At 35.6% G+C, this 25,839-nt stretch overlaps 3 protein-coding genes and 1 long non-coding RNA gene across 7 annotated transcripts; 2 read left to right on the forward strand and 2 right to left on the reverse strand.

The window, feature by feature from the left end:
• Window positions 1–1,309: 1,309 nt before the first annotated feature.
• On the forward strand, window positions 1,310–7,358 carry LOC132186769 (anthranilate synthase alpha subunit 1, chloroplastic). The gene is made up of 11 exons (XM_059600821.1): window positions 1,310–1,579; window positions 2,352–2,536; window positions 2,618–2,807; window positions 4,180–4,331; window positions 4,725–4,840; window positions 4,924–5,170; window positions 5,280–5,336; window positions 5,549–5,701; window positions 6,306–6,386; window positions 6,497–6,583; window positions 6,855–7,358. Exons 1-11 carry the CDS (start codon window positions 1,405–1,407, stop codon window positions 7,176–7,178), a joined length of 1,767 nt encoding a protein of 588 aa, XP_059456804.1. The 5' UTR covers window positions 1,310–1,404; the 3' UTR covers window positions 7,179–7,358.
• Window positions 7,359–8,632: 1,274 nt separating this feature from the next.
• LOC132186031 (pleckstrin homology domain-containing protein 1) lies at window positions 8,633–12,630 on the reverse strand. Of its 4 annotated transcripts, none has more exons than XM_059599803.1 (3): window positions 9,269–9,525; window positions 9,107–9,171; window positions 8,633–8,919 (listed from the first exon to the last, which is right to left on the reverse strand). In XM_059599803.1, the coding sequence occupies exons 1-3, from the start codon at window positions 9,411–9,413 to the stop codon at window positions 8,827–8,829; spliced, it is 303 nt and encodes a 100-aa protein (XP_059455786.1). In that variant the 5' UTR covers window positions 9,414–9,525; the 3' UTR covers window positions 8,633–8,826. The 4 variants fall into 4 exon arrangements, 2 of the variants coding, with proteins under 2 accessions (XP_059455786.1, XP_059455785.1); XR_009440690.1 differs by lacking the exons at window positions 8,633–8,919; window positions 9,269–9,525 and adding exons at window positions 11,515–11,706; window positions 12,071–12,630 and having other exon boundaries at window positions 9,126–9,171; XR_009440691.1 differs by lacking the exons at window positions 8,633–8,919; window positions 9,107–9,171; window positions 9,269–9,525 and adding exons at window positions 11,083–11,439; window positions 11,515–11,706; window positions 12,071–12,630.
• Window positions 12,631–13,685: 1,055 nt separating this feature from the next.
• On the forward strand, window positions 13,686–24,804 carry LOC132188785 (uncharacterized). The gene is made up of 2 exons (XR_009440915.1): window positions 13,686–13,953; window positions 24,581–24,804. It is a non-coding gene; the product is annotated as an uncharacterized LOC132188785 (long non-coding RNA).
• Window positions 17,700–23,847, reverse strand: LOC132188783 (probable LRR receptor-like serine/threonine-protein kinase At3g47570). The gene is made up of 3 exons (XM_059603321.1): window positions 20,322–23,847; window positions 18,206–18,672; window positions 17,700–17,797 (listed from the first exon to the last, which is right to left on the reverse strand). Exons 1-2 carry the CDS (start codon window positions 23,032–23,034, stop codon window positions 18,218–18,220), a joined length of 3,168 nt encoding a protein of 1,055 aa, XP_059459304.1. The 5' UTR covers window positions 23,035–23,847; the 3' UTR covers window positions 17,700–17,797; window positions 18,206–18,217.
• Window positions 24,805–25,839: the final 1,035 nt, after the last annotated feature.

The following is a 25,839-nucleotide window of genomic DNA, read 5'->3' on the forward strand; positions in this document are numbered from 1 at the left end:
ATTTCAAACCTGGTGCATGTATTCAACCAACTAAACACAGAAATGAGTAAATGTTAATTATACTTTTGTTATGAAAGGAGTAAATGCTATAATTCATATTTTTAATTCATAATTACTCACAGTATTAATGTAGTGGTCTTAACCAATTCTTATATTAATTATTATTATTTTTTTTAAAAATAATGCTATAAACTATAATTTTTTAGTTTACAACCATCTCATAATGCTGACGTGCCAACTACCAATGATCATAACCAACTCTTGGATTGGTTATTGCTTAAAAAAAAAAAAAAAATCTACCACATCAGTATTTATGAGATAAAAATATAGTGTTTAACATTATTTTTATGAAATATAAACAATTCAATTTAAAAGTAATTATCAAGATTTTAAGGATCTAACTTACATGCTGTTATTTTAATAAAAGCATGTATGTTATAGTGTAAGTAACGGTTAAGATTGAATCTTAAAGTTGACTTACTTTAAGAAGCTTTTAATATGAAAAAAAAAATGAAAAAAAATAAGATTTTGAGAGATTCAGTATTTACTTAAACTACAGCATACATGTTGTTATTTTAATAACATGAAAATAGGATCCGATTTTTTAAGAGATCAATCCTGCCAACTTTAAAAGAAAAGTAATGGCAAATACTATATTTGTATTTTATAATTGCTAAACAATAATGACGTGACACTTTAAATTAATCATCAGATCTCTTTTTATTTAAAAAGAATTAATCAAAAAATTAATTTGAAGTGTCTTGTCAACACTATTGAATAAATGTCGGGATAAAATTATAGAATATAACAGTCTTCAAAAATTTGCTTAAAAGATTTGAACAAGTGTAGATTTTATTCTAAATGAAACTAGATCCAAGTGAAGTGAATAGGATTTAGGTTTCATAGGATCTAATATGTGAATAACATAGAATCCTCTAAATTTCTTAATATAAATTGTAGTAGGTGGAATTCCTCCCCCCCCCAAAAAAAATAGAAACTAAAAACATTCCAAAAACCTAGAAGTAGAGATGAGAAACAATTCTTTGCATTCTGATGTTCATCTTACTTAAATCGTTAGTGAGTTGGCATGCTCTATCAACTCTTAATTAAAAAAAAGAAAAGAAAATTAATGGTAAATGCAACCGGTCAAGTCAACTCAGTAAAATGTATACGACATAATTAAAAAAAAAAAGAAAAAAAATTCCCAAAAGAGAAAGGAGGGTATAATAGGAAATACAAGTGGATTACATGCACACCTTTAAATATGTGTCTCAAGCCAATCACCACTCTAGTACACTTGCCTTTCCCACATTCGTTGGGTTCTCTATTAGTTCGTCAGTTAAGAGTGAGGGAAGCAAAGGCACAAAGCTCCAGCGTATTCACTCGTCGGTTTCGGTTCTTTGAATGAGCTCAGCGAAGATGCAAAGCATAGGCGTTTCCCACCGCTTGGTCCCGTCGAGCTACCGCCGGTCTCCGGTGCCGGTCATCGGCATTGCCAGTGGAAGAAGCTCAAGCTCGTCGGTTGGGTTCGCCCGCACAGTGAAATGCTGCTCTCTGACAAGCTCCTCCTCGTCTTTAGGTAAAATGGCGCACTTTTGGGTGTGTTCTTTAAACTGTGTTTGGTTGCCGAGATAAAAAAAAGAAAATAACAGAAAAGGCCAAAATTATTGGTCGTAAGGTTTTTGTTAATTATGGAGTGAAAGAACTTTTGTTTTGGAAAAGGGAAAAGACTGTTAGAAGCAAGCGGGTTAACTAACATAGGAATTCATAATCTTTCTAGATTTTCTTTTACGCCATTTTCGTGGCAATTGAACTAACTTTGGGTTCTAAGTGATTGTGCTTTTCTTTATCTATATTTGATTGGAATTTATGTTTAGCTTCCGTTTGGCTGCCGAGAGAACGTGGGAAAGGACAGACGAAATTTGACTGGTTCTAATTTTAGATTCCGAATGTTGCGGATTTAATTGATGGAAGAAGGTTAACATTTTATGTTACAAAGCTTCACAAATTGTAACGAAAAAAGAACATTAAGAATTTTTCCTTTTAATATTCTTGTCTGGCTGGCACATTTTCTCAGTAACCAAATAGAGGTCTAAGAAAAAATATCGGAAAAAACTTTCTTAAAGCGACACTATCTTAATTCGTCTTGTTTTTAATAATTTATTACTAGTGCTTAGCCGCAAGAGAATTGTTTCACATGAACACGTTTGATGGACCGGCGGTTTTAGTTTTGCTAAATCACATTTTATTAAAGTTCGTGAAAGCGATTTATCAACAACAACAAAAAAAAAAGTTTGTGAAAGCGACCGAATTTGCGAATCAAATTTTATGTAATAATTTTGTTATTTCAGTTGATAATGGGACCCAATTTGCCGAAGCTTCTAGAAGATCAAATCTTGTTCCGCTTTACCGGACCATATTCTCCGACCAGCTTACTCCGGTTCTAGCTTATCGGTGCTTAGTTAAAGAAGACGACCGAGATGCTCCGAGCTTTCTTTTTGAGTCGGTGGAACCCCATCCTATTGTTTCGAGCGTTGTAAGTGTGCTTTTCTTGGTTTTGAATTTTTGAATCTCTATGATCATGTTTTACAATTAAGTGCTGCGTTGATTATTTTAGGGGCGTTATAGTGTAGTTGGAGCTCAGCCAACGATGGAAATTGTGGCAAAAGAACATAAGGTCACAACAATGGACCATGAAGAAGGGCGTTTAACTGAGGAGGTTGTTGAAGATCCAATGGAGATTCCTAGAAGAATCTCAGAGGATTGGAAACCTCAACTTATTGATGAACTTCCGAATACATTTTGTGGTAAGATAATTTTGTTGATAATTTATGCTCCATTATATTGATAATTTATGCCCCATTATACCCAACTTATCGATGAATTTTGAAATGCATTTGTGGTGAGAGAACTTTGTTGATGGCTTGTTTTCCATAAACAAATGGTGTTAGGTATGACTGGATCACAACTTCATGAGTTGTTAAGATTTTGTGGAGCCATGTGTTTGAATTTTTATTTTTTATATTCATATAGTTAAAAAAAGAAAGGTAAACTTACTCTAACAGTTTCCTCAACATCCCACTTGAATTAGACAAAGAAGTATGATTAGGTATATATAAAGAAAGTGTAACGAAGTTTCCATTATCATTGACTGTTAACAAAGTCCGGTTTTGGAGTTATCGGCACTGGCAATCGTTTGGGATTGGTCAAAAGAAAGAAAATGCTAAGAATCTCAATAATCGGTTGGAACGGCAGATTTTTAGATTCTTTCGCAATATATGTTTGTTGTTTCCTCATTATGGTGCTGAACCTTGTCTTTGGTACGATCCCTCATGGTAATACGACAATGACGTGTCATACGACAAACAATTGATTCAATAATGATGGAATAAGTGACTTTTTCCTTTTACGTAAGTATTCGACACATATCATTAAAAGTGTAAGGATTCTATGAATGTGGCAAATGATTTAAAATCCTTTAGCAGTATCAAGGGTGCTGTGGACATTAATATTTGTGTTGTCAAATCTGAAAAGGGAGCTATGATCAAGTAGCCATGTAATCATTGTGTACATTTGAATTTATGGGAAACCTTAATTTCAATTGAGTTTTCTCAGTTGGACCAATTGGTTAAACACAGAAGATGTGGGGATCATGCATACATTCTGTAACACCCCCTTTTCAAAAAAGGAAACTTTTCTTTGTTAAAACAAGCCCTAATTGCATGCCAACTCCTCTCTATTTTGTAGGAGTTGTTTCCTGACTTATTTCAAAACTAACATAGGTTTAGTTTTACAAGGAAACTTAAACCTAATCTGTTGCCAGCTTGTAACCACAATTGATTTTCAGTTTATGGGATTCTTGTATCTTTATGTTTTTTATTCAAGTGATGCATAATATCGTATCCCTACTGGAAGAGGGTGTTACACATTCAAGGATGCACCATATGTGTGTAAAAGATAAATGAATGTAGAAGTTTTGTGCATATTTCAATTAAGATTTTCTCTTGGCATGCTCATCATATTACAAACTGGCAAACCTATGGTAGGTTTCATCTCATAATAAAAATCTTGTAATGGGATTTACTTGGTTTTCTGTCACTGGAAGTAAACTATCATTGTTGTTTTCCTCTTTCTACTTTTGGCAAACCTTGCTTAGTGGTGAATTGCTGTCTTAAACAGGTGGCTGGGTAGGTTATTTCTCATATGATACACTTCGCTATGTGGAGAAGAAAAAGTTGCCATTCTCTAAGGCACCAAAGGATGATAGAAACCTTCCTGACATACATCTTGGCCTCTATGATGACGTGATTGTTTTTGATCATGTGGAGAAGGTACTCTTTTTTTCTTGCATTAATAATGTGCACCTCTTTTAGATGATAACCATTATATGTTTTGATGTTCGTGTGTGTAACATTTTTCTAAGTAACACTTGAATTCTCTGAGTAATTATTCTTCAGTCTCCATTTAAAGGTTCAAAAACTACCTTTTGTCCCTTTGTAATGCTCAGAGGTGTTGCGGACAAGGCAATCAATATAGATATACACATATACTCTTCCCCAAGATTTCGCTAATAATAAATTGCAACATTTTTTATGTCTATATTAAAATACTAATTGCCATCTGTGATGGCCTTTCTCTGAAGTTGGTTGGTAATTACTTTCCTTCCACCTATGTGTGATTGACCTTCTTAATTAAAGGCTTCTTGGTCTTCTGTTTGTATTTAGAAAGCATATGTGATTCACTGGGTGAGGTTAGATCGGTACTCCTCTATTGAGAATGCTTATAAAGACGGAGTGAAACGCTTGGAAGTATTAGTATCCAGAGTTCAAAATATTGAACCGTGAGTAACTATTGCTCTTTTTATGAAAATACTGGATCTTGTAACACTTTTTACAATTCTTTTATTTGATTGTCTATTTTTAGCCCAAAGCTTGCTCCGGGTTCTGTGAAATTAGATACTCGCCATTTTGGTCCTTCATTAAAGAAGTCAACCATGACCAGTGAAGAATACAAGAATGCCGTACTACAGGCCAAAGAACATATTATGGCAGGAGATATCTTCCAGGTCGTATTAAGTCAACGTTTTGAACGCCGAACATTTGCTGACCCATTTGAAGTTTATAGAGCATTGAGAATTGTGAACCCAAGTCCATATATGACTTACTTGCAAGTTTGTATCTCTTGAACTTGTTTTAATTGCAGTACCCTGGTTTTATGAGTTTTCTATGTTGTTATGAACTTGCATTTCTGATTTATTCTTTCCAAATGTTCTTAATCAGGCTAGAGGATGTATTCTGGTTGCTTCCAGTCCGGAAATTCTTACGCGTGCAAGGAAGGTATAATTACGACTCTAATTATTTCTAAATTCATTGATTTGAAATCCTTAAACAAAAAGACATGCTCATTGCTTAGCTGAATATGATTTTTCTACCAATAAATTTAAGCAAGTTTGTGGATACATGTGAGATTTTATGTATGTAGAATTTATTGTTCTTATTCTCTGAATATTTACAACAAGGATATCCATCTTTACAATGCTTATGAACAGAATAAGATTACCAATCGACCATTGGCTGGCACTGTGAGAAGAGGGAAGACAAGGCAAGAAGATCAGATGTTGGAAGCTCAGCTGCTAAGTGATGAAAAGCAATGTGCAGAACATGTCATGCTCGTTGATTTGGGTCGAAATGATGTTGGGAAGGTGTCTTTTAAATCTTATCATTTCTAATTATGCAGATGCTTCATGCCACACTTCAAGCTCTTAGGCTCATAGTAGCTCATTTATGTTGGCTGGATTATTAATTTACTAATTATAGAGGCTATCTTTCTTATCATGTTGTGTGTTTTTTTTTTTCCCTTCGTCACCAGAATAGCCATTAAATAGTAAGGCAGGTATATCATTCATCAATTGTAGCCATCCTGTCACTTAATAATAGTGATTTACCTGTTTAGTCTCTTTACTTTTGGAAAACTTGTTATTCGGACACTTAGTGTTTCAGTTCCTCATATTGTGTCCAGAAGAATCTCCTAGATTAGGTATATGTGCCTTTGTCAATTTAAAAGAAAAGATAGAGACTGGAGAGACTGGCTTTTGTCAATTTAAAAGAAAACATAAAAACTGAAGCTTCCTTGGTGCCTGTTGTTGTAGTGCCGGTTTCTTTTTGAAACCCTTGATTGTGGATCATGAAAGTTGTTTGATTTTCCATAAACAAAACTTCTCTTTTATGTTTTGCTACAAAGGGTATGACTTTTCTTCTATATGTTAGCTGCATAAAACTTGTCCTGTAACATGATTCTTGATGTAGGTCTCAAAATATGGTTCTGTGAAGGTGGAAAAGCTTATGAATGTGGAACGGTATTCCCATGTGATGCACATAAGTTCCACGGTGAGAATCCATGCTTTATGTCTATTGTTGGTTGAAATTGTAAAATGAGATGCTTCTATTTCTTCTAGAGAATGATTGTCTGCAAGATCATGTTGATTTATCTTATGCAGGTTACCGGAGAGTTGCAAGATCATCTCACTTGCTGGGATGCCCTGCGTGCTGCGTTGCCTGTCGGAACTGTTAGTGGAGCACCTAAGGTTTATAGTTTTTTTTCCTTGTTTCCCTTCTTTTCATTTACCTATTCCCTGCATATTTGGTTCTAAATCTATGACAGTGCTGCCAAAACAATGTGGGCTAGCTGCTCTTAAAGATAGTTCATCATTATTTTCAGATTTGATTTCTATTTTCACATTCTGAATGTGTATAAGCTATCTACAATCACCATTGCCAAGTTTCTAGAATTGCAGTCTCTGATCAAGGTATATTCTTTCCCTCTTTCTTCTGTTTGTCATGGATGATTGGATTCAGGTCAGGGCCATGGAAATAATCGATGATTTGGAAGTAACTCGGCGAGGGCCATACAGCGGCGGATTCGGAAGCGTCTCTTTTTCTGGAGACATGGACATTGCATTAGCTCTCAGGACAATTGTGTTCCCCACAGGAACCCGATATGACACCATGTATTCATACAAGGATGCAACCAAGCGCCAGGAATGGGTTGCTAACCTTCAAACTGGTGCTGGTATTGTGGCTGACAGCAACCCTGATGACGAGCAACAGGAATGTCAGAACAAGGCTGCCGGTCTCGCCCGCGCCATTGACTTGGCCGAATCGGCTTTTGTTGACAAATGATGTCGGGCTTTACCAACGGATGAAATGGAAGTTAAATGGTGACCCAAGAATAAGAAATCTCAACCTCCTTTATGTCGACAGTTGCTTGGGTTGAAGAGAGGAAAATATGTAAGAGAAATTAGACTACTTTTATAGCAATATATAATAAAACCTTCACAGAGTTCAAATTATGTCTTAAGTTGTTGAGCATCCCATTTTACGGTTTAGATTTTGTTTTGTTATATTTTACAATATACGTAGTGCCACTTCATTATAAAATTTTTAAATGATTTATTAACTTATACACCATCAAATTTTAAAAAAATTAATAATAGATCATTAAATGATTTTTTTTTTAATTTTTAATTTTTATTTTTAATTTCACTTGAAATTGAAAGGATTCTAATCGTTACATTATCTTTAAAACTTTTGTGCGCTCATGTGAGATAGGGAATTTGATTCGTCTTTTAATAAGAAAAAGTAAAAAAGATAAAATAAAATTGGGGCAAGGATTTTTAGATTGTTATTATTTTTACAATGAGACGTAATAAATAAGAGAAAAATAATAGTTCGAATTTTAAAAATTTTCACTTTAGAGTTACCTTAAAAAATATGAAGAATCCAATCTAATAATTTGGTGAAGCCCTAAAAATAGGGTTGGCCATATGTTTATTACCAACATGAAATGGGGCAGTTCTAAAATCATATAAATACTGTAGCCCATATAGATACACATGTATATGTATGTGTATCTTCTCTTTAATCTTTGGGTAGACTCAGTGATAGCCTTTTCTACTAATAAATATCGAAGGATTTATGAAAAACAATAAATTGCTCCTAGTTGTGAAGCATCGGAGTCGACGGGCCTAACATATTTGAATCCGATTAAGTTTAAATAATTATGATAGCGAGAGTCAGGTTGTTGGAAACAACTTGCTCAGCAAGTACAATGTCATGAATAAAAACAGGGATAATCTTCCGTCCAAACTTGCTCCAAAGATTGATGAATAATTGTCTTCACTAGATGATGAGCTGTCATGTTTCCTTCCCTTTTGACGCGCTCCACATACCATAATTTAAGACATTTTAACACCTTTGCATCACTAATTAACTTTCCATATCGACTCCAACAATATCCTTCCTTTTGCAAGGCATATACTAATTCCAGTGCACATGTTAAAGTCCTAAATCTCTATTGAGCTCCACTACATTCTATGCTGCAAAAGCTATAATTATTCTTGGGTCAATTATATTCTATGCTCTCATCCTTATTTTTTGTAATAATCCGCCATTGACTCCTTTATACATCTTACTAATTGGGAAAGATGAGTAAGATCTCTTCCAAAAACTACAGTGCTTCTACGGATCCAAATTCTTCTTCCTATATGTTTAGGAAATAATCTTCTTCGCTAGAATATTTCTGAATTTTTCTATTACAATCAGCCCAAATATCGTTGGATGAAAGAAAAGGAAAATAAGTCATCTAAAAGAAAAAGACATTTTAATAGACAGTTGCTTTGATTTGGAAATTAAAAATCCATAGAAGGAATGGTGTGACTTGTGAGCGTTAGAAGCAATTCCAGGATAAAAAAAATTACACGAAAATGAAAAACTGAGCTGAGCAACGTTGGTTAGAAAAGGAGGACCCATCAACCTCAATCTTCACGACCTAATCATCATCGAACCGATCTTTCTTAGGCTGCGACGGAGGCACCGGAGGCTTCGGTGGACCCCTCCCCTTCTTCTTGTCCCGTGGCCTCGCCTGTTGATAAAGAATTAAAACCCAAAATCCTCAATTCAAACAGTGTTTCATATTCGGTTATTCCCCAAAACAATTTATGAGTTTCACAGTTATGTTTTCTATGCTTTTACCGGTCTTTCTGAGCAACCAAACAGAGGACAAAAATCTTCATTTAGAAAAAAGAAAATCATTAATTGAAGAAACTCACATTTCCAAAGGAGTGCGCAAAGCGCTTGCCTTTGGCTGTCTTTCTGTCACCTCTGCCACAGTAAACTGAAACCAAACAAATCAAGAAATTAGGACACAAAATGAAAATAAAAAAAGAAACAAATTACATATTCATATATGTATTTATACGCGATACACGTACTTAATGGTGGCGTTGGACTGGTTGCAGAGAGCGAAATAGAATTGGGGCATTTGGATTTTGGAAGAGAAAGGGTTTCTGACTCAGACAACGATAAATTGGGGGCCAGAGATGGAATTGGAAGTGATCCCAGAAGCAGAGACGCCATGAAAGAATTCAAAGGGACATGCGGAGAATTATTATAAGCGGCTAAACCCTCCCAAAAGACGTCGTCGTTTCACTCATACTACATGGACGTAAGGTTCTTGAAAGTTGTTCGTTTTTCTAAACCGACAGCAAGTTTCAGTTATTTACTACATAGGCTAAACTCAATCATCGTATTTACTAATAAGTATTTTCATATTTTTATTATTCGGTGTAAGCAAAAAATCCAAGCCAATGCAAAATATTTTTCAGTAAAAGGAAAACTAACTAAAATATGCCTAAAATGTTTCCCCATTTTCTTTGCTTGAAAATTCAGTTTAGAACCGGATTTGTTGAGATTAGAACTCTCATCCCATTTATCTATAGGACACATGTCCTAATTTGAACCGGTCTAATTCCAACTAAAGCCGGACCTAAAAAAAAACACACACACACATATATATATATATATATATATATATATATATATATATTATTATTTTTCGTGTCATTTATGAAGGATTAGTGCCGCCACGGTTTCTAAGAAAAGTTAATGATTGATTTTGTGCTTTGAGGAAGATACGGGGCATGCAATCATCACATTCTTATCAAACGAAATAGTGGATTAGCAATGCCATTTCGACATAGTGAAATCACATAGTGGTATGTAGCATTTTTCTAACTTTCAAGATGCAACTTGCAAGTGAATGTAGCTTTCGTCGATCATCTAATCCAAACGTTTTCTTGTTGTCCAAGGCAGTTGATAAAAAAATTTCTTCCGTCAAGAACTTCTAATAGATACCCATTCGGTAGAACTAGCAGAACAATTTGGATTAGGCTAAACTTATTTGGAAATAAAGTAATTCTCTTTGGGATGGTATACGTCTATCCTCCACGTAAATAACAATTATGGCTGCTGGTAATCAAGAAACAGTACCATTCTTATGAAACCTTTAGTAGCAAAGCTCATAAAAGTTTATAAGTTTAGCCCCATCCCTGTGACTCACCCGCAGGCGGGGGAAGGAAGTGGTCGCAGGGTGGGAGAGTCCCCATTGACCCACCCTCAGAGGGTGGGCATGTCACCAAGGAACTCCATCTGGTAAGAAATATGCTTTTCTTGGTGTTATGATTTGCAGAAACAGATCAAGGAGAATCCCAAACAAAGCTATTGCCACATAATTTAGATTAGAAGTTTATCAGAAGCTATCGTATGTTATAAGGTACTTGAAAGTATTTAAGTAATGTTTTTTCACGCAAAAGTTGTTACTGCTATCATGGTATTCCCAAACATTTCTAAAATGGCAAATATAAATAGAAGAGATCAGAAGGCTGAAGATCTCCTTCATATTTCCCCTGTTGAATGCATTTGCTCTCACGTTACCATGCTGGTATGCAAAGCAAAAACACATGTATGATATCACCAACCTTGGATGCTCTAGTAGCTCTTAGTGTAATGCATCTTCATGCATGTGCTAATAACTGCTAAATCTTGAAGGTTTAAATACCATCACTCCAAATTCAAGTTCAATGTGGTTTGGTTGCCTTCTCAATCTTAAAATAGATCAACAAGTGACGATGCGAACCAAGGGAGCTAGCAACAAGCAAGGCAATTGAATAAATATGGTATAAACAGACTGGTACATAATCTACTGATGTATAAAATAAACCTCCCAATTCCAATCCAACACCAAGAAAATTCAAACTGAAGTTTTTGTTACTAAATCTATTGGTTTCAAGTGGGTACACTTTAGAAATGGAATAACAAGTTTCCTACAGTTAAGCAAACAAAAAAACTTAGTAAACTCATCAACCAGCTTGATTTATCTGAATCTTTTGGTTGAAAGAAGGTATTAGAACTGCCAATTGAACCCATGTCTCCTTCTAAAACTAACCCACTATTAAGGAGATCAAACAACCTAGAAAAAGGGCATTAAGTGATGAAGAAGACAAGGAGAATCATCAATGACTGAAAGAGGAGGACATATTCAGAGATGCCACATTGTTCCATGCAGAAGTCCTGATTCTTTCAATAAGAAAGCTCATTTCCTCACCTTCAAGATATTCAATTGAATAAATATTGCATAGAACGAATACCAGAACACAAATTACCTTGCTCCTTGCCTTACCTTCACAAGATAGTTCCCAATTTCCCTAGTCTCTGACTACTAGGAGAATTGGCTCTGCCCAAAACCAAAGTCACCCATCCTTTCAAACACTTATGGCCTCATCTTCCTTGACTGCTTTTAGCACCGTCCCAAATCTTCTCCCATCTTCGCAAAATTCAGCTATTCTCTTTATTCTTATATATAAAAGTGTATCTGTATATATGTATGCATGTATGTATACAGACAAGCATAATTCAGTTGGAGAAGTATATGGAAGTATGAATAAAGCTAATTCAAGCATGAAATAAGCAAAAAAAAGCATACTGAATTAACATAAACCCTAACAATTCGCAAAGAATCGAAAGATATAACCATGAATTCAACAAAATTGAACATCAAAAAAACAAAAAATTATTGCAATTGAAGATCTGATGACCGATCATTACCACACAGAGAGCGTTTTCTTACAAAAGATCACACACACGAAACGATCCGAATCAATATACAAAAGCATAGACGTAGGCACCACAAAATCCACCAAATTATCCACGAGCGAAAGTACAAAGACCGAGCTCACCTAGTCCGTAGTCGGCTTGTTAAGTCTCACCGCTTGCTATCGTAATCGACGATCTCGGAGTCGGTAACAGACCTGGAGTGCTGCACTATGGACCGTCCGATGGAATTGATCCAGTCCTCCTTCTCCTTCTCTGAGTCGGCGATGAAGTACATGGTCTCGGCCCGGGTGGAGAGCTCGAAGGCGTACTGTTTGTTGAGGACGTCCTCGGCGCCCTTGACGGTGAGGCAGCTGGCCACTGGGATGACGCCACGTGGCGTAGAGACGCGGGTGACAGTGGATTCCTTGAACCAGAAGAGCTTGCCTTGCTTGAGCACGAACCAGCGGCGGCGCCACGTCTTGATGTACTCGCCTTGCTTCATCAGCCACCCGGTGCGCTCTGGGTTCGACCAGAACTCCACGCCGTCGTAGTTATTGGGCTTCTCCGCCTGGCCCGTCGCGGCCCGCCATAGGCTCGCCATTGGACTTTGGGGTTTCCGGGTTCGGGTTAAGAGCGTTGAATGATCGTTGGTGATATGGAAAGGGAATAAAGAGAGAGCTGTCGTGCCGGACAGAATTTTGGGATTATTTTGTTGTTGTATTTTGCTTTATTTGCTTTTAGTTTTAGTTTTTTAGTCTTTATTTTGGATAAATTTATGAATGTACCCGTCAAACTTTGTATATTTGTGAATATGCCCCTTAGTATATTTAACATGAGGTTATTAAAATCAAATCAAGATATATGGTTATGTTTTTTTAGGTATATCATTCTTGGTCTTTGAAATATAGTTCTCACTCAATTTCATATCTAAAACATAAAGAGCATGAATTTCATTCTTAATTTAACCATTCCATCTAAACTAATTACCATACTCTTTACAAAAATTGAGGACCACCTAACTTTTTTACAATTTTGGTCACACTATCAACTTCTATAATGATAATATTAGTTTGATGACAAAAGGACATTAGCAAAATTCAAACTTTTAAAATATAAGAATTAAATTGAAATCTATCATATATTTTAGAGATTAAAAATATAGTTTAGTGTAGAATTAAGGGATTTACTGATGATGTTTAAATGGGAAAATGACAAATAGCAATTTTTTAAGTACTTTTTTTTTTTTTTAAATTACAATTATTAATTTAAGGATTGGTTTTCACTATTACATTATCTTACTTGTATGATAATCGTATAAAAATATATTAAATAGTATTACTCGCATAAAATATACAAAAATGATATAGATGCAATTATGTAATAACTAATATAACATGCTATTGAATCATATGCCACCTAATTACCAATCATCGTAAGCAAGTTTCACACCCCAAATTTTGATCATGAAATGAAAGCAAATTTGTAACACCCAACATTTACATAAATGACCCATTATCAAAATGAGTAGTTATATTTAAGGGGTAGCTCAATCGGCTGTGAACAACGTCTCATGAAGCAGAGGTTACTAGTTCGAATCTCTCGTCTTATTTCCTTGTGTGATATGAAAAAAAAAAAAAAAAAAAAAACAGCTCAATTCTCAGGAACCTTCTGGAATGTGGTAGGCCCAAAAGCCAATGGCTTTTGAATTGGCTTGGACACGTGGGAATGTGGGATTCATTCAGCCTGCGGGAACCCTAATCTCTCACTTTCCCAAATATCACGCCCTTCGCCTCCTTTCACACACCATCTTCTTCCTTGAGTTCCTTCACACCCCTCTGCGCCTAACAAATGGATTGGGAGACCACGGTGCGCGAGTTGCGGCGGACCGGGGGAAGGATTGCCTGGTCCGCCTCAACTCGCGCATGATGGCCTTGCCTCTCTCTGTAGCCCGATTCACGACAACACCTGCTTAGATTTGTGGGAAGCAGAATAAGAATTCACATACCTGAATTCTTCAATTTTGAAGGTAAGAAGTATTACTTTTGAATTACACTGACTTGCGTATGTGATTTGGGATTTTGCATTTCAACTTTTGATTAATTTATTACGAATTGATGAACTGATCAAAGATATTAGGGATTTTGGTTCTTCTTAATGTTCTTTTGGGTCCTAATTCTTTCTCTGAGCTTAAGAATTGCTTGCACCATCAACATGTTTAAAACTAAATTTCCTTTATTGATGTTTGAGATGGGCTTGGGGCTTTGGCTGTTAACTTCGATTGGTAATTGATTAGTAAGAGTAATATTTCAGAACCTGATTTGTATGGATATGCCAAGCATTCACCCCCTATTTCTTAAGATAAGTTGTTTCCCATAAATTGCATTTACACTTTCTGTGGTTTCTATTGGCAACCCTTAGCTTTTATTTCTGTTTAATGCATTGTGATTCAACAATTGTATATTGTAAAAGTTCAGCGGAAAGGGTATCAGATTCCATGGATTTAGGTTTTGTTTGATTCGGCGGAAAACATCTCGACAGAAATTTTCCATAAGAAAACATTGATTACGGTAAAAACATTTCACACTGAAATAGTTAGAAGAAGAAAAAAACTTTAATTGTGTTCAGAAACCTACCTACCACGTGGTAGCCTTTAGTTTGTGGAATGAACATTAGTCAAATCTGCTCTGCTTCAAATGGTCCATTGATGGAGGCTAGAAAAGTCAGATTTTAATATGTCTTTTTAATTGAATATATTAAAAATTAAACATCTCAAAATTTATTCTCTATTCTGAGCTGGGTACTTCTCTATTACGTTCTCTGTTTTGGTACTGGAGTGGCGGGGCCCTTTGTACACCTCATGCCTCATGGGTTTGAAGTCTTAAACAGTAGCTTTTGTCATGGCTGACATCTCATTTTGATACGTGCTTTTTTATATGGGCGGAAAGAGAAAGCGCCAAAAAAAAAAAAAAAAAAAGTGAGAGAAATGTTAAATATTGGATCATGTCATGTCGGCATGGTTAGATAAAAATTAGATGCTTTTACAGTATTTAGTATTTCTTTTTCCTTTTGGTTTGCTGGCAACAACTTGCTGGCAACGTTGTTGGATGAAAGTTGTATACTTTTATAGAATCTGTGTATACTTGTATAGTGATTAGGGGAATGCGATCAAGAAGCCAAGAGAGCTAGCCTTCATGAATTCACTAAGCTTCTTTCCCTTGATTGCGACACTCACAGTCGACCTGGTCCTGGATTATAATAACCTTTTTTCACTTCAAATCATCCACTTGTTTTCTCTTTGCTGCCGGCCCAAAAAGTAAAAAGAATAATAATAATAATAAAAAAAGCAACTTCTCTTTGCTGTTTTAAGTCCAATTGTGATTCATGGATAATCATTTATTCTTTCATTTTTACTTATAAAAAAAAAAGTGATTCATGGATAATCATTTTGCACACTTATTTTACATAGATGACAGTATGATTTTAATATTGATAGCTAGTATCTCTCTGGAGAGCATTGTGGTAGCTTTCATATGAATTCTTCAGATTAAAAAACAGTATCGGAGTGTTACAACTCTCCATGAAGCATCGTATCCTCTGATAGATCAAGAAAGCGACTCCTTGAAAAAAGAAAAAAAAAAAGAAGAAAAATCAAGAGGTTAGAAGTTAAATTACCTCTAAGTGGGAGTCCTTCAAACTTAGAGAGACACAACCAACAAGAACGTACTCCTCTCTCTATTCTTCTCTTCTCTCTCACTAGGTCTGGGGTGGTTAGAAAAATGCATAGGGAGGTTTAGGGTTTATCCTAAGCCTTCTTATAGAGCCTCTCCTTGCAGGTATGGTCAAAAGAAATGGTTCCTTTTTTTTAAAAAAAGATGTATGTGCAGAAACAAAAGTTCGTTGAAAACGTTGAACGTTCTTTGACAATCGTTCAAATCCAATTTCGAACGTCTCTTGACAACGATAGTTTGAATAACTCTCGATTGTCGTAGTGTTTTAAAATAATATTTAAAGGGTCCTTTTAAATAACTTTAAAATACATTTTATTTATTAGGGAATTTGTAATATTAAAACATGCAAGAAATTGTATAGTAGGGCAATCTTCATTGTTCTATTTTATTTCTATTCAAATAGTGGTGTTAATTATGTGGGACATTACACCTTCACTGTAGCTCATTTTAGAAAAATAATTTCAGAATTGAGCTTGGAAGGTACAGATCTATTGATAAGTAGAAGGAACGTCGCCAATAGCTGCCACATGCTCCTCCACGCATTGCTCAAAGTTTTTGATTGTGCAGCCATGTGCCGCCACAGTCTCCCAATTGGCCCATTGATTGTGCCATTTGACCGGTCCGACGATGAAGACTCTAGAGCTGCCGAGAACGAGAGTCCCACGTGCTGCCACACGCCTGGATTTTTTTTTTGGTGCAGCCATGCACCGCCACAATTGGCCAATCACTTAGGTGGTTGTGCCATTCGATAGATCTCTCGGTGGCCGTTCTAGTACTGTCGCCACCTTGAAGCTCACATGCTTAGCTTCAAGGCTATGCTTATTTTTTTTAATTTTTTTTCAAATTTTTTTAAATTTTAAATTTTAAATTTTTTATTTAATTTATTTTTATTTAAAAAGGACAGAAAGGGGCGACTAGTATAATTTTTTCCCTTGGGCGTGACCATCGGGGTTCTCACCCGCTGTAGAATGTTCGGTTTGAGACATGACTACTGCTTGAGAAGACGAATCATGCACCCACACTTCAATTGAACTCCCATGACGTTTTCTTACGCGCCTCACAAATGCATGCGCATCGCTTTCTCCATACGCTACATGTGTCATTCGGCTCACACTTTTCACATGTTACATGTGTTCCACACATATCTCTTGACCCAATCCGTCAACTTGATCCAAACTGATTCAATCCAATTTGGCCCAACATTGGACTTGGTCCAACGTGTCCAAGCCAATGACCCAATCTTCAACCTAGTCTAGCGGGTTCAGGCCAAACCAGCCCACTGTATTCAATCAATTCCATGGGTTTTGGGCCACACCAACCCATTCAAACAATTCACAAGTTTTGGGCCAAACCAGCCCCATTCATACCGTCCACGCCCAGTGTCCTTCAACCTCCTCAGACCCAATCCACTGGCCTAGCCAATGGCCGCGCCACCGCTAACCATCGCCGTCCCTTTGGTGTCTTCGGGTAGCCTATTACCAGCCTTCCACCTCCGTTGGCTCCTTCCATTGTATACTGCCATCACCAGCCCTCCAACAATCACCTCTGGTAGCATTTCCGGCCACTTTTTGGCAGCCTTGTTCAGCCAACTCTAGTAGCTTTCTTCGGTGAAGAACAAAAAATCCAAAACCCTTTCTTTTCTAAACTCAAGTTTAGACATTGAGTTTGAGAGGGGTGTTAGAAGATTTTATATTCTCCTTTATTCTATTTCCTTATATGATTTATTCTCTTCCTTACTTGGTCTAAGTTTACTTCTTTATTACTCTTAGTCTCTCTATAAATAGAGACTATTGAAGTATACTAAAGATATAGCTCATCACTCTCTCTCTCTGCTTCCACTCTCCCTCTTCTCTGTCATATTCTCATCATATATTTCTACAATAAGAATTAAATTGAAATATGTCTTATACTTTAAAGACCAAAAATATAGTTTAAAATAATAGCTCCTGACTTTATTTTCTTATATTTTGGTGCGTTACCATATTCTTAAATACATGTTTGTAAGAAAAGAAATCTTAAACATGTAGATCAAAATTCGGTTTGATTTATTCCAACAAAATACATACTCGTACAAACAGCCAAGCTAATGTTGGGCATTACGAAGGAGACTTTTCTGCAATCTGATCATTTCTTCACAAAACTCTGTTTTCCTACAAAAGCAGAAGTTGAGTATATTTGCCATGTTGAAACGTTTAGAAAATTTCAGGATACAAGAAACAAAACAACTTTTGCTTTGAAAACAATATTAGAAAAAAAAAAAAGATCGAATTAACTAAGGTTACTTGTGAATTTAAATAAGGGGGAAATCCTTAGGCAAATGTTTCGATCCTTGTGTTGGCAGGTCATCACAAGGTAAGATCACTGGAAACTCTACTTGTGTTGGCAGGTCATCTACCTATGAAGGTCTTGTGCTTGTGGTTTTGAATGAATTATTTGGAAACTTTAGGTGTGACATTTAAGGCTCAAATGCAATACTTAGGACAGACTTTAGTCACTCCATGAATTGTTTATAATAGCTAAACTTTTAAATCAAAGTTTGTAGTACATTACCTTATTTGGTCCTTATCCATGGATCCCAGCCTTTAGAAAGGCATTTTTTATTCGATGTAGTTCCCTAGTGACATCCCACATATTCATTCTTTCCTTTGCTGATTCTAATGAACAAGTAAGACTGATCTTGAAAACTGAAAGTAGGCACTTTTGCACATTAGAATCCATCTGGCTGAGATTCTCAATAAGGATTCTTTCTTCTACTGCCTCAATATCATTGTGATCATTGTCGGTGTAGTCATCTTCTTCTGTTGCCACTGCTAATTCATTAACTTCTCTTTTGAAAAGATTTGGATCCACAATTTGCACAAGTTTCTCTGGCAATGCCGTTGTAACAAAGTTATGAAGGCTGAAACCATCTTTAAACATAGTGTCAGTTGGCCTTTTTCCAGTGAACATCTCCAACACAAATATTCCATAGCTATAAACATCTCCATGTGTTGATGCTTCACCACCCATTCCGTACTCTGCAATTCATAGATTACATATTCACAATTAACATGATAATAATTTCTAGTAGTAGTTTAATACGTAATTTAAAAGATTTGGAATTTAATACTTAGAAACAAAAAAATGACAAATAATGTGTATTTTAAAATTAGAACTTGTGACTTTTTTTTTTTTTTTTGAGAAAATGGATAATAAGATAGGCTAGTATGAGAATGAGATAAACTAATAAGTTGTTCCTTAGTGTTTACTTATTTGTTGGACAAGTTAAGGGGTATGTCAAAATACTAATGTGAATAACTGAATTCATAATTTTCTATAACTTTAACCTTTCAAGATAAATGATAATTTAATATAGTATCATATCAATGTCTTTAGGGCTATATATGCGGATGAGAATGCGGTTATTGAAAATAATCACATCCGCATCATGCGGTTACTAACTGATATCCGCATAGTTATTGAATGTGGTTATTAACTGTTATCTACATATCATGTAATGGGCATTTTGAGCATATTTTAGTTTTTTTGGCCTATATTATGGCATATTTTAAACGATTTTAAAAATATTTTGTGCCTATTTTTAGAATTTTGGACATATTTTAGTGTTTTAATTTTCCTGCAAGCAACACATCGACACTGATTTACAACGCGCGTATTAATTTTCCTTAGTTTGTAATATTTGTTGGGACCAATTAAGGCGTAAAATATTTATTGAATGACAATGCAGTGAAGTATTTTTATAGACACAAAAACAAAAGATAAAAGATAAAGAATCAGCTATTTATGAATCTGTTAAATAACTGTTATGCCATGTTTGTTTGTAATTTTTTTCGTCACACACATATATATAATGACGACTGACGATCGAGAGCTGTAAGATACCTTGAAAGTGCTGAGATTCTAAGAAGAAAGTCTCCAATTAAATACAAACAAATAAAAAAGCCTTGTAGAGTAAAAGGGTGATAAGGTCAAACTTTTACCTACCGTAAATAAAACGTTCGCATTGAACCATATATGCAGGATTTCACTTTTTAGTACATTATGGCCAAGTTCTTTAAACATTTACTACCACAATAGCTTCACTACAATTCTAAGTATTCTTTTTTCTTGGGATTGTTGGTGTGAATTCTTCTTCTTCTTTGCTGTTGGTCTCCTCTTGACCGACATTCATTTTCATATATATAATAAATGCTTGATTTTTATTTTTTGAATTTTCACTCCTCGTGCTTTAGATCTTAATCTCAATGTATTCTTCTTTAACGACAGAGAAATGCAATTATTTTCACATATTTATCACTAATTCATGACTTGTTTAATAGTTGTCAAAATCCATCAATATATGCATGCCCTATTAATCTCTATCAAAGCCAAAATCTCTCGTATGTGACCAATATTCCCGAGCAATATATACAAAAGACCAGTTTTCTCTTCAAAAAAGTTGTTCCCACCATTTTTACAGCAGGGTTTACACGCTTTCCTTGTTCGTATTAATTTGATATATCTAATTGGCATGCTATCATAATAAGTATGGAGAGCCATAAGGAAATAAAATTGAAAAGGCTAAAATGAATATGTAGAGAGCATAGTAAAATGACATGAGTTAGTGACACTTTTCAACTTGTTCAAAATTACAATTTAGAAGATTAAAATCGAAGTAGTTACATACCTGGAGCAGCATAGCCAATAGTACCCTTTATTCCAACTGTGCTAGTTTGATTTTGAGAAACATCATTTATTGTAGAGAGGATCTTTGCCAAACCAAAATCACTTACTTTAGCAATCATGTCATCGTCAAGAAGAACATTGCTTGGCTTCAAATCACAATGAATGATTGGTGTTTCACATTGATCATGAAGATAATGTAGCGCAAAAGCTACATCAATTGCAATATTTAGTCTTTGAAGGAGGTTCAAATATCTTGGTGGACTTTCATTCTCTCTATCCTGGTGCAGCCACTTGTCTAAGTTTCCATTTGCCATAAATTCGTAAACTAGAGCTTTGAATTCATCGCCATTATAGTCCACGCTTGAGCAACAAGTTAAGATCTTAATGAGATTTCGATGCCGTATGTTTTTTAACGCATTACATTCAGCCATGAAACTCTTGGAAGCTCCTTTCTGTTGAAGGTTTAATACTTTCACAGCAACCATCATTTTTTCTTGATCAAGAATTCCTTGATATACTGAGCCAAAACTACCATATCCAATTAAATTGCTAGGAGAAAATCCGTTAGTAGTTTGATAGAGCTCCTTGTATGAAACATTTGAAAGAAAGTTGGTTTTGGGGAGTGTAGAAGATGATTCTTTTTTTGATTTTCTCCTCCTATAAAGGATAAGAAATGATGAAAATAGGATGAAACATAAAACCCCACTAACAACTATGACTGTCAATTTGAATGCAGGGGATTTTCCTTGCTTCATAACTTTGACATCGCATGCTTGTAGTTTTAGTTCTGGAATACCTCCACAAAGCTTTTTATTTCCTATCACTGATATTGCACTTGCATTTCGGAAGACTCCCTTTGTTGGTACCTCGCCCACCAAATTATTAAATGAAAGATTCAAATACAGTAGAACTGAAACTTTCTGTAGATCTTTAGGAATTATTCCCGAAAAATTGTTTCGTGAAAGATCTACATGGTGAAGGTCTTTCAAGGAAGCCATAAATGTAGGCAAGTTTCCTTCAAATGAATTACCCTGCAAGTAAAGGTTTTGCAAACTCAAGCAATCTCCAATGGTTGTAGGAATCTCACCAAACAAATTGTTTTCAGATACATCCAAAATCACAATATTTTTCAAATTGCCTGCTTCCATGGGTAGGATGCCCGTGAATGAGTTATGTGATAAGTCGATTGCAAGTAATTGGGAAGAAAGACTTGTTTGTGGTATGGCTCCACTAAGGTTATTTTGGGAAATATCTAAGAATTGCAAACTTTTGCAGTTTCCAAAACTTGATGGTATGCTTCCTTCCAATTTGTTTTGATTTAAGTAAAGATCTACCAATTGAGTGAGGTTGCCTAGAGAGGATGGTATCTGCCCCGACAATCTGTTTCTTTGCAAATCCAATCCTTGCAGCTTGTGGAACTTCCCAAAATAAGTGGGAATGGTGCCTGTGAACAGATTTTCCTCCATGCCGAGGATTCTTAAGTTAATGAGATTCTCTAATGCTGCAGGAATAATTCCAGATATTTGATTGCCATAAATATATAAATCACTGAGTTGCTTCGACAAATTTCCTATAGAATCTGGTAAACTACCTTCGAAATTGTTATCAAAAAAACCTAGCGTTTCAAGTTTGGTGCAGTTTTCCAAAGATGTTACAAAATCCAAGTCCTTGACTGAATTACTTCCAAGATTATTTCCACCAACAACTAAAAGACTGAGACTTAGCAGGTTGCCTAGACCAGTTGGAACTTGTCCCACGAAATTGTTTCGGGTGAGATCAAGAAATTCAAGTTGGGAAGCATTGGATAGAGAAACTGGGATTGGACCAGAGAATTCGTTATCACCGATGTACAAGTACAGGAGATTAGAGAGAGTGAGGCCTATGTTGGCCGGAAGAATGCCATTAAATCGGTTAGATCCGACGTCAATGATCTTCAAAATTGATATATTGCAAAGGGAATAAGGGAACGTACCAAACAAATTATTTATCGCAACTCCGAAGAAAACTAACCTTTGCAAATGGCCTATTTCATCTGGAATATTTCCCACGAAATAATTATACGAAAAGTGAAGTACATGGAGTGAAGAAACATTTCCCAAAGAAGGTGGGATGCCTCCCGTCAAATGATTTGAGGAAACGTCAAGCCGCACAAGCCTCTTTAAAAAGCCGAGTCCAACAGGAATATTTCCAGTAAGATTATTCCTTTGGAAGTCCAAGAATCTGAGTTGAGGACAGTTGGTGAAGTTGCTTGGAATTTCCCCTGTCAACGAGTTAATGCTAAGATTGAGATGTTGTAGCCGAAGCAAATGAGTGACTTGTTTTGGAATTACGCCGTGTAAGAAGTTGTCTGAGAGGTTGACCAACCTAAGAAAGCTGAGGTTGCCAATGTAAGGTGATATGGATCCACTTAAGGTATAGCCATGCAGGTCCAAGGCCGTAACTCTTTGATGCTTGCGGCCGCATGTAATTCCATGCCAGTTGCAGAAGTGGATAGAATTATTCCAAGAGGTGACGATGTTAAATGGGTCATTGGTTATCATCTCTTTGAATTTCAGCAAAGCCAAACGATCTGTCTCATTGGTTTGAGTGGAAGCAGCAAGAGTGGCATGTTGGAAGCATAGTAGGGTTATAGAAAAGAGAAGAATGACATCAAGGTATAAGTTGCGGCTGTGAAGCTTCATTGGTAATGGAGAGAAGCAGAATGTTGGTGACATATTGGTGTAAGGCAGAGTGAGATACAGCAAGGACTTGAATTTATGGTGTGAATTTAATTACTATAGCCAATTTTCAAGACACGATGTACGTTCTTGGATTCTTCTTTTAAAATAGGAAGGACTTGAATGTTATTTGTCAAAGTCATCCACAAATATGCAATCATATATAATAGGACTTGAATGTTATTTGTCAAATTCATCCACAAATATGCAATCATATCTAATAGGACTTGAATGTTGTTTGTCAAAGTCATCCACAAATATGCAATCATGTAGGACTTGAATACTCTATATTCAACGGGGCATTATGAATGAGACTTCTTAGCAATCTAATTTCTTCACAAAGCTCTATGTTCCTGCAAAAGCAGAAGTTCATTATTTTAATTGACATGTTGGGACATTTGGAAATTCCCATAATACATTAGAAAGAAAACAACTTCTGCTCTGATAACATTAGGAAGCAAAACCAGCTGAGTGACTTATAAAGCACCTATTGACTAAAATAAGATGGAAATTTTAGGTAGTTTAATGTTTTTGTCCTAATAAGAGGTACATGTGGACTTTAATGAGGTGAAAACCTTAATTTAATGTTTTGATCCTAGTAAGAGCCCTGGAAAATCTACTTGTGCTAGCAGATTGTATACCTAAGTAAGACTTATGCTTGAGGTCCAAAAGAATTATTTGAAAACTGAAAGGTTTGAAATTCAAGGCCCATATACAATACTTAGGATAGTCTTCAATCACTCTATGATTTATCTATCACTAGCCAAAACTTCTAAACTAAAATGTGTTGCGGTACCTGAGTTGGTCAGTATCCAATACCTAGAAAAGCATTTTTGATTTGATGTACTTCCCTAGTGATGTCCTCCATATTCATTCTTTCCTTTGGCGATTCCAATGAACAAGCAATGCCGATTTTGAAAGCTGAAAGTAAACACTTCTGCATACTGGCATTTATCTGACTTAGGTTCTCAATGTGACTTTCCTCTTCCTCCTCAATATCATTGTGATCTTCATACTTGTAACTATCGTTTTCGATTGGAATTGACATTTCATTTACTTCTCTTGTGAGAAGGTTTGGATCTACAATCTGCATAAGTCTTTTTGACAATGTCGTCTTAATAAAGTTATGGAGGTTGAAATCATCTTTAAATATTTTGTCAGCCGGTCTCTTTCCTGTGAACAGTTCCATCACGAATATCCCAAAGCTATAGACATTTCCTTCTTTTGATGCATTGCCACCCATTCCATACTGTGCAATCAATAGATTTCACTTTCACATGCATAAGTAATGTGACGATTTCATATAACAGCTTAATACATACTTTAAAAGATCTAGGATTTAGTAACTAGAAACAAAATTTAGTTAATATTTGGAAAATAAAGTGATGGAGAGCCTGCATTCCAAAATCAGAAGTAAATGTTTTGGAAATTGCATGATAAAGTGGATCAATTTTCATACTTGCTCGGTACATGTGGCATGAGAAGATAAAATTAATATTAATGATAAGGATCGACTAATTATGTTCATTTTGTGGCTATGAAGCTTCATTGAAATGGAGAGAAGCAGAAAGTTGGTGAAATATTGGTGCAAGGCAGAGCAAGATACAGAGTTCTATGTGCGCTCTTGGTCTGGGCTTTTTTTGGTGTGAACTTATAGGCAATTTTCAAGACACAATGTTCTTGTATTCTTCTTTTAAAATTTTCTCTAACCACAGTATTTTTATTTTTTTTATATATAAATTATAAAAAGTCCCTGTTTGGTACTGATTTACCCTTTTCCTTTTTTATTTTTTATTTTTTATTTTTTATTTTTTTATTATTATTTTTTTTATTCAATACTGGAAAAAGAGGAGTGCTGATTTACCCACATGTGGGACTTGAATGTTGCTTGTCGATCAAAGTCATCGTCAAATGAGAAATCATAAGATACTGAAGGTTCCTGGATTCTTCTTTTAGAATTTTCCTTAGCCATAATGTTTTTTATAAAATATCCTTGACTACTGCACCCCAACTGTATTTACGCTGCTAAATTACGACACATTGCAGCTGCGCAGACCTAATTATAAACATGTATATTCCAAGTAACCTCTGTTTGAAATTTGGTTGTTAGTTTGTGTGTATCTAAGTGTTAAGTCATCAGTTATCTCTCAAAAATTTAAATAGATAGGAGGAGGTAATCTCAAAGCTCAAACTCCATTTCGATGGGCATGTTTAATTAAAATGAGAGGGTAAATTGATAGAGTCAATGTTCGAACTTAAGATCTTTAGTTTTGATAACATATTAAATTATCAATTATTTCAAAAAACTTAAACTAATAAAAAAAAGTAAATTTAATCATTTAATAAATAATACAACACAAGCAACCGCAGAGGAGAGGAAGATAGCTATTGGTAGGGATCACTTAAGAGTTAAGGGTGTTGAAGAATTTTCATGGCACAAATTGTTGAGTCCTTGACCCGCTGATATGAAATATCTTGAACGCGTGAGAAGTGGGCCAAAAGGAATTGTTACAAGTCTTTTGGCAGAAGACTGAAAAGACCTCACTAGCATGACTCAAAGTCTTTGGCAAAGTTGCCGTCTCATACGCGCACATTAAAGTTGTTGTTGAAAACCATTGCATGTCGGGTCATATTCTTCTCGTACAAGATTGGGAGTTGAAGGAAAATACACGGTGATTTCGTTGAAACTATACGTCAAAAGCTGGGAATGGCACGCTTGAGAGTGGATTTGAGATTGGGATCGAGAACTACCCTTAGGGCAAAAGGTAGCTTCGGCCACCCCAAATTAGCTCTTTGGGTGGC

Source organism: Corylus avellana, chromosome ca7 (genome assembly GCF_901000735.1).
Source record: "Corylus avellana chromosome ca7, CavTom2PMs-1.0".
Taxonomy (NCBI): Eukaryota; Viridiplantae; Streptophyta; class Magnoliopsida; order Fagales; family Betulaceae; genus Corylus; species Corylus avellana.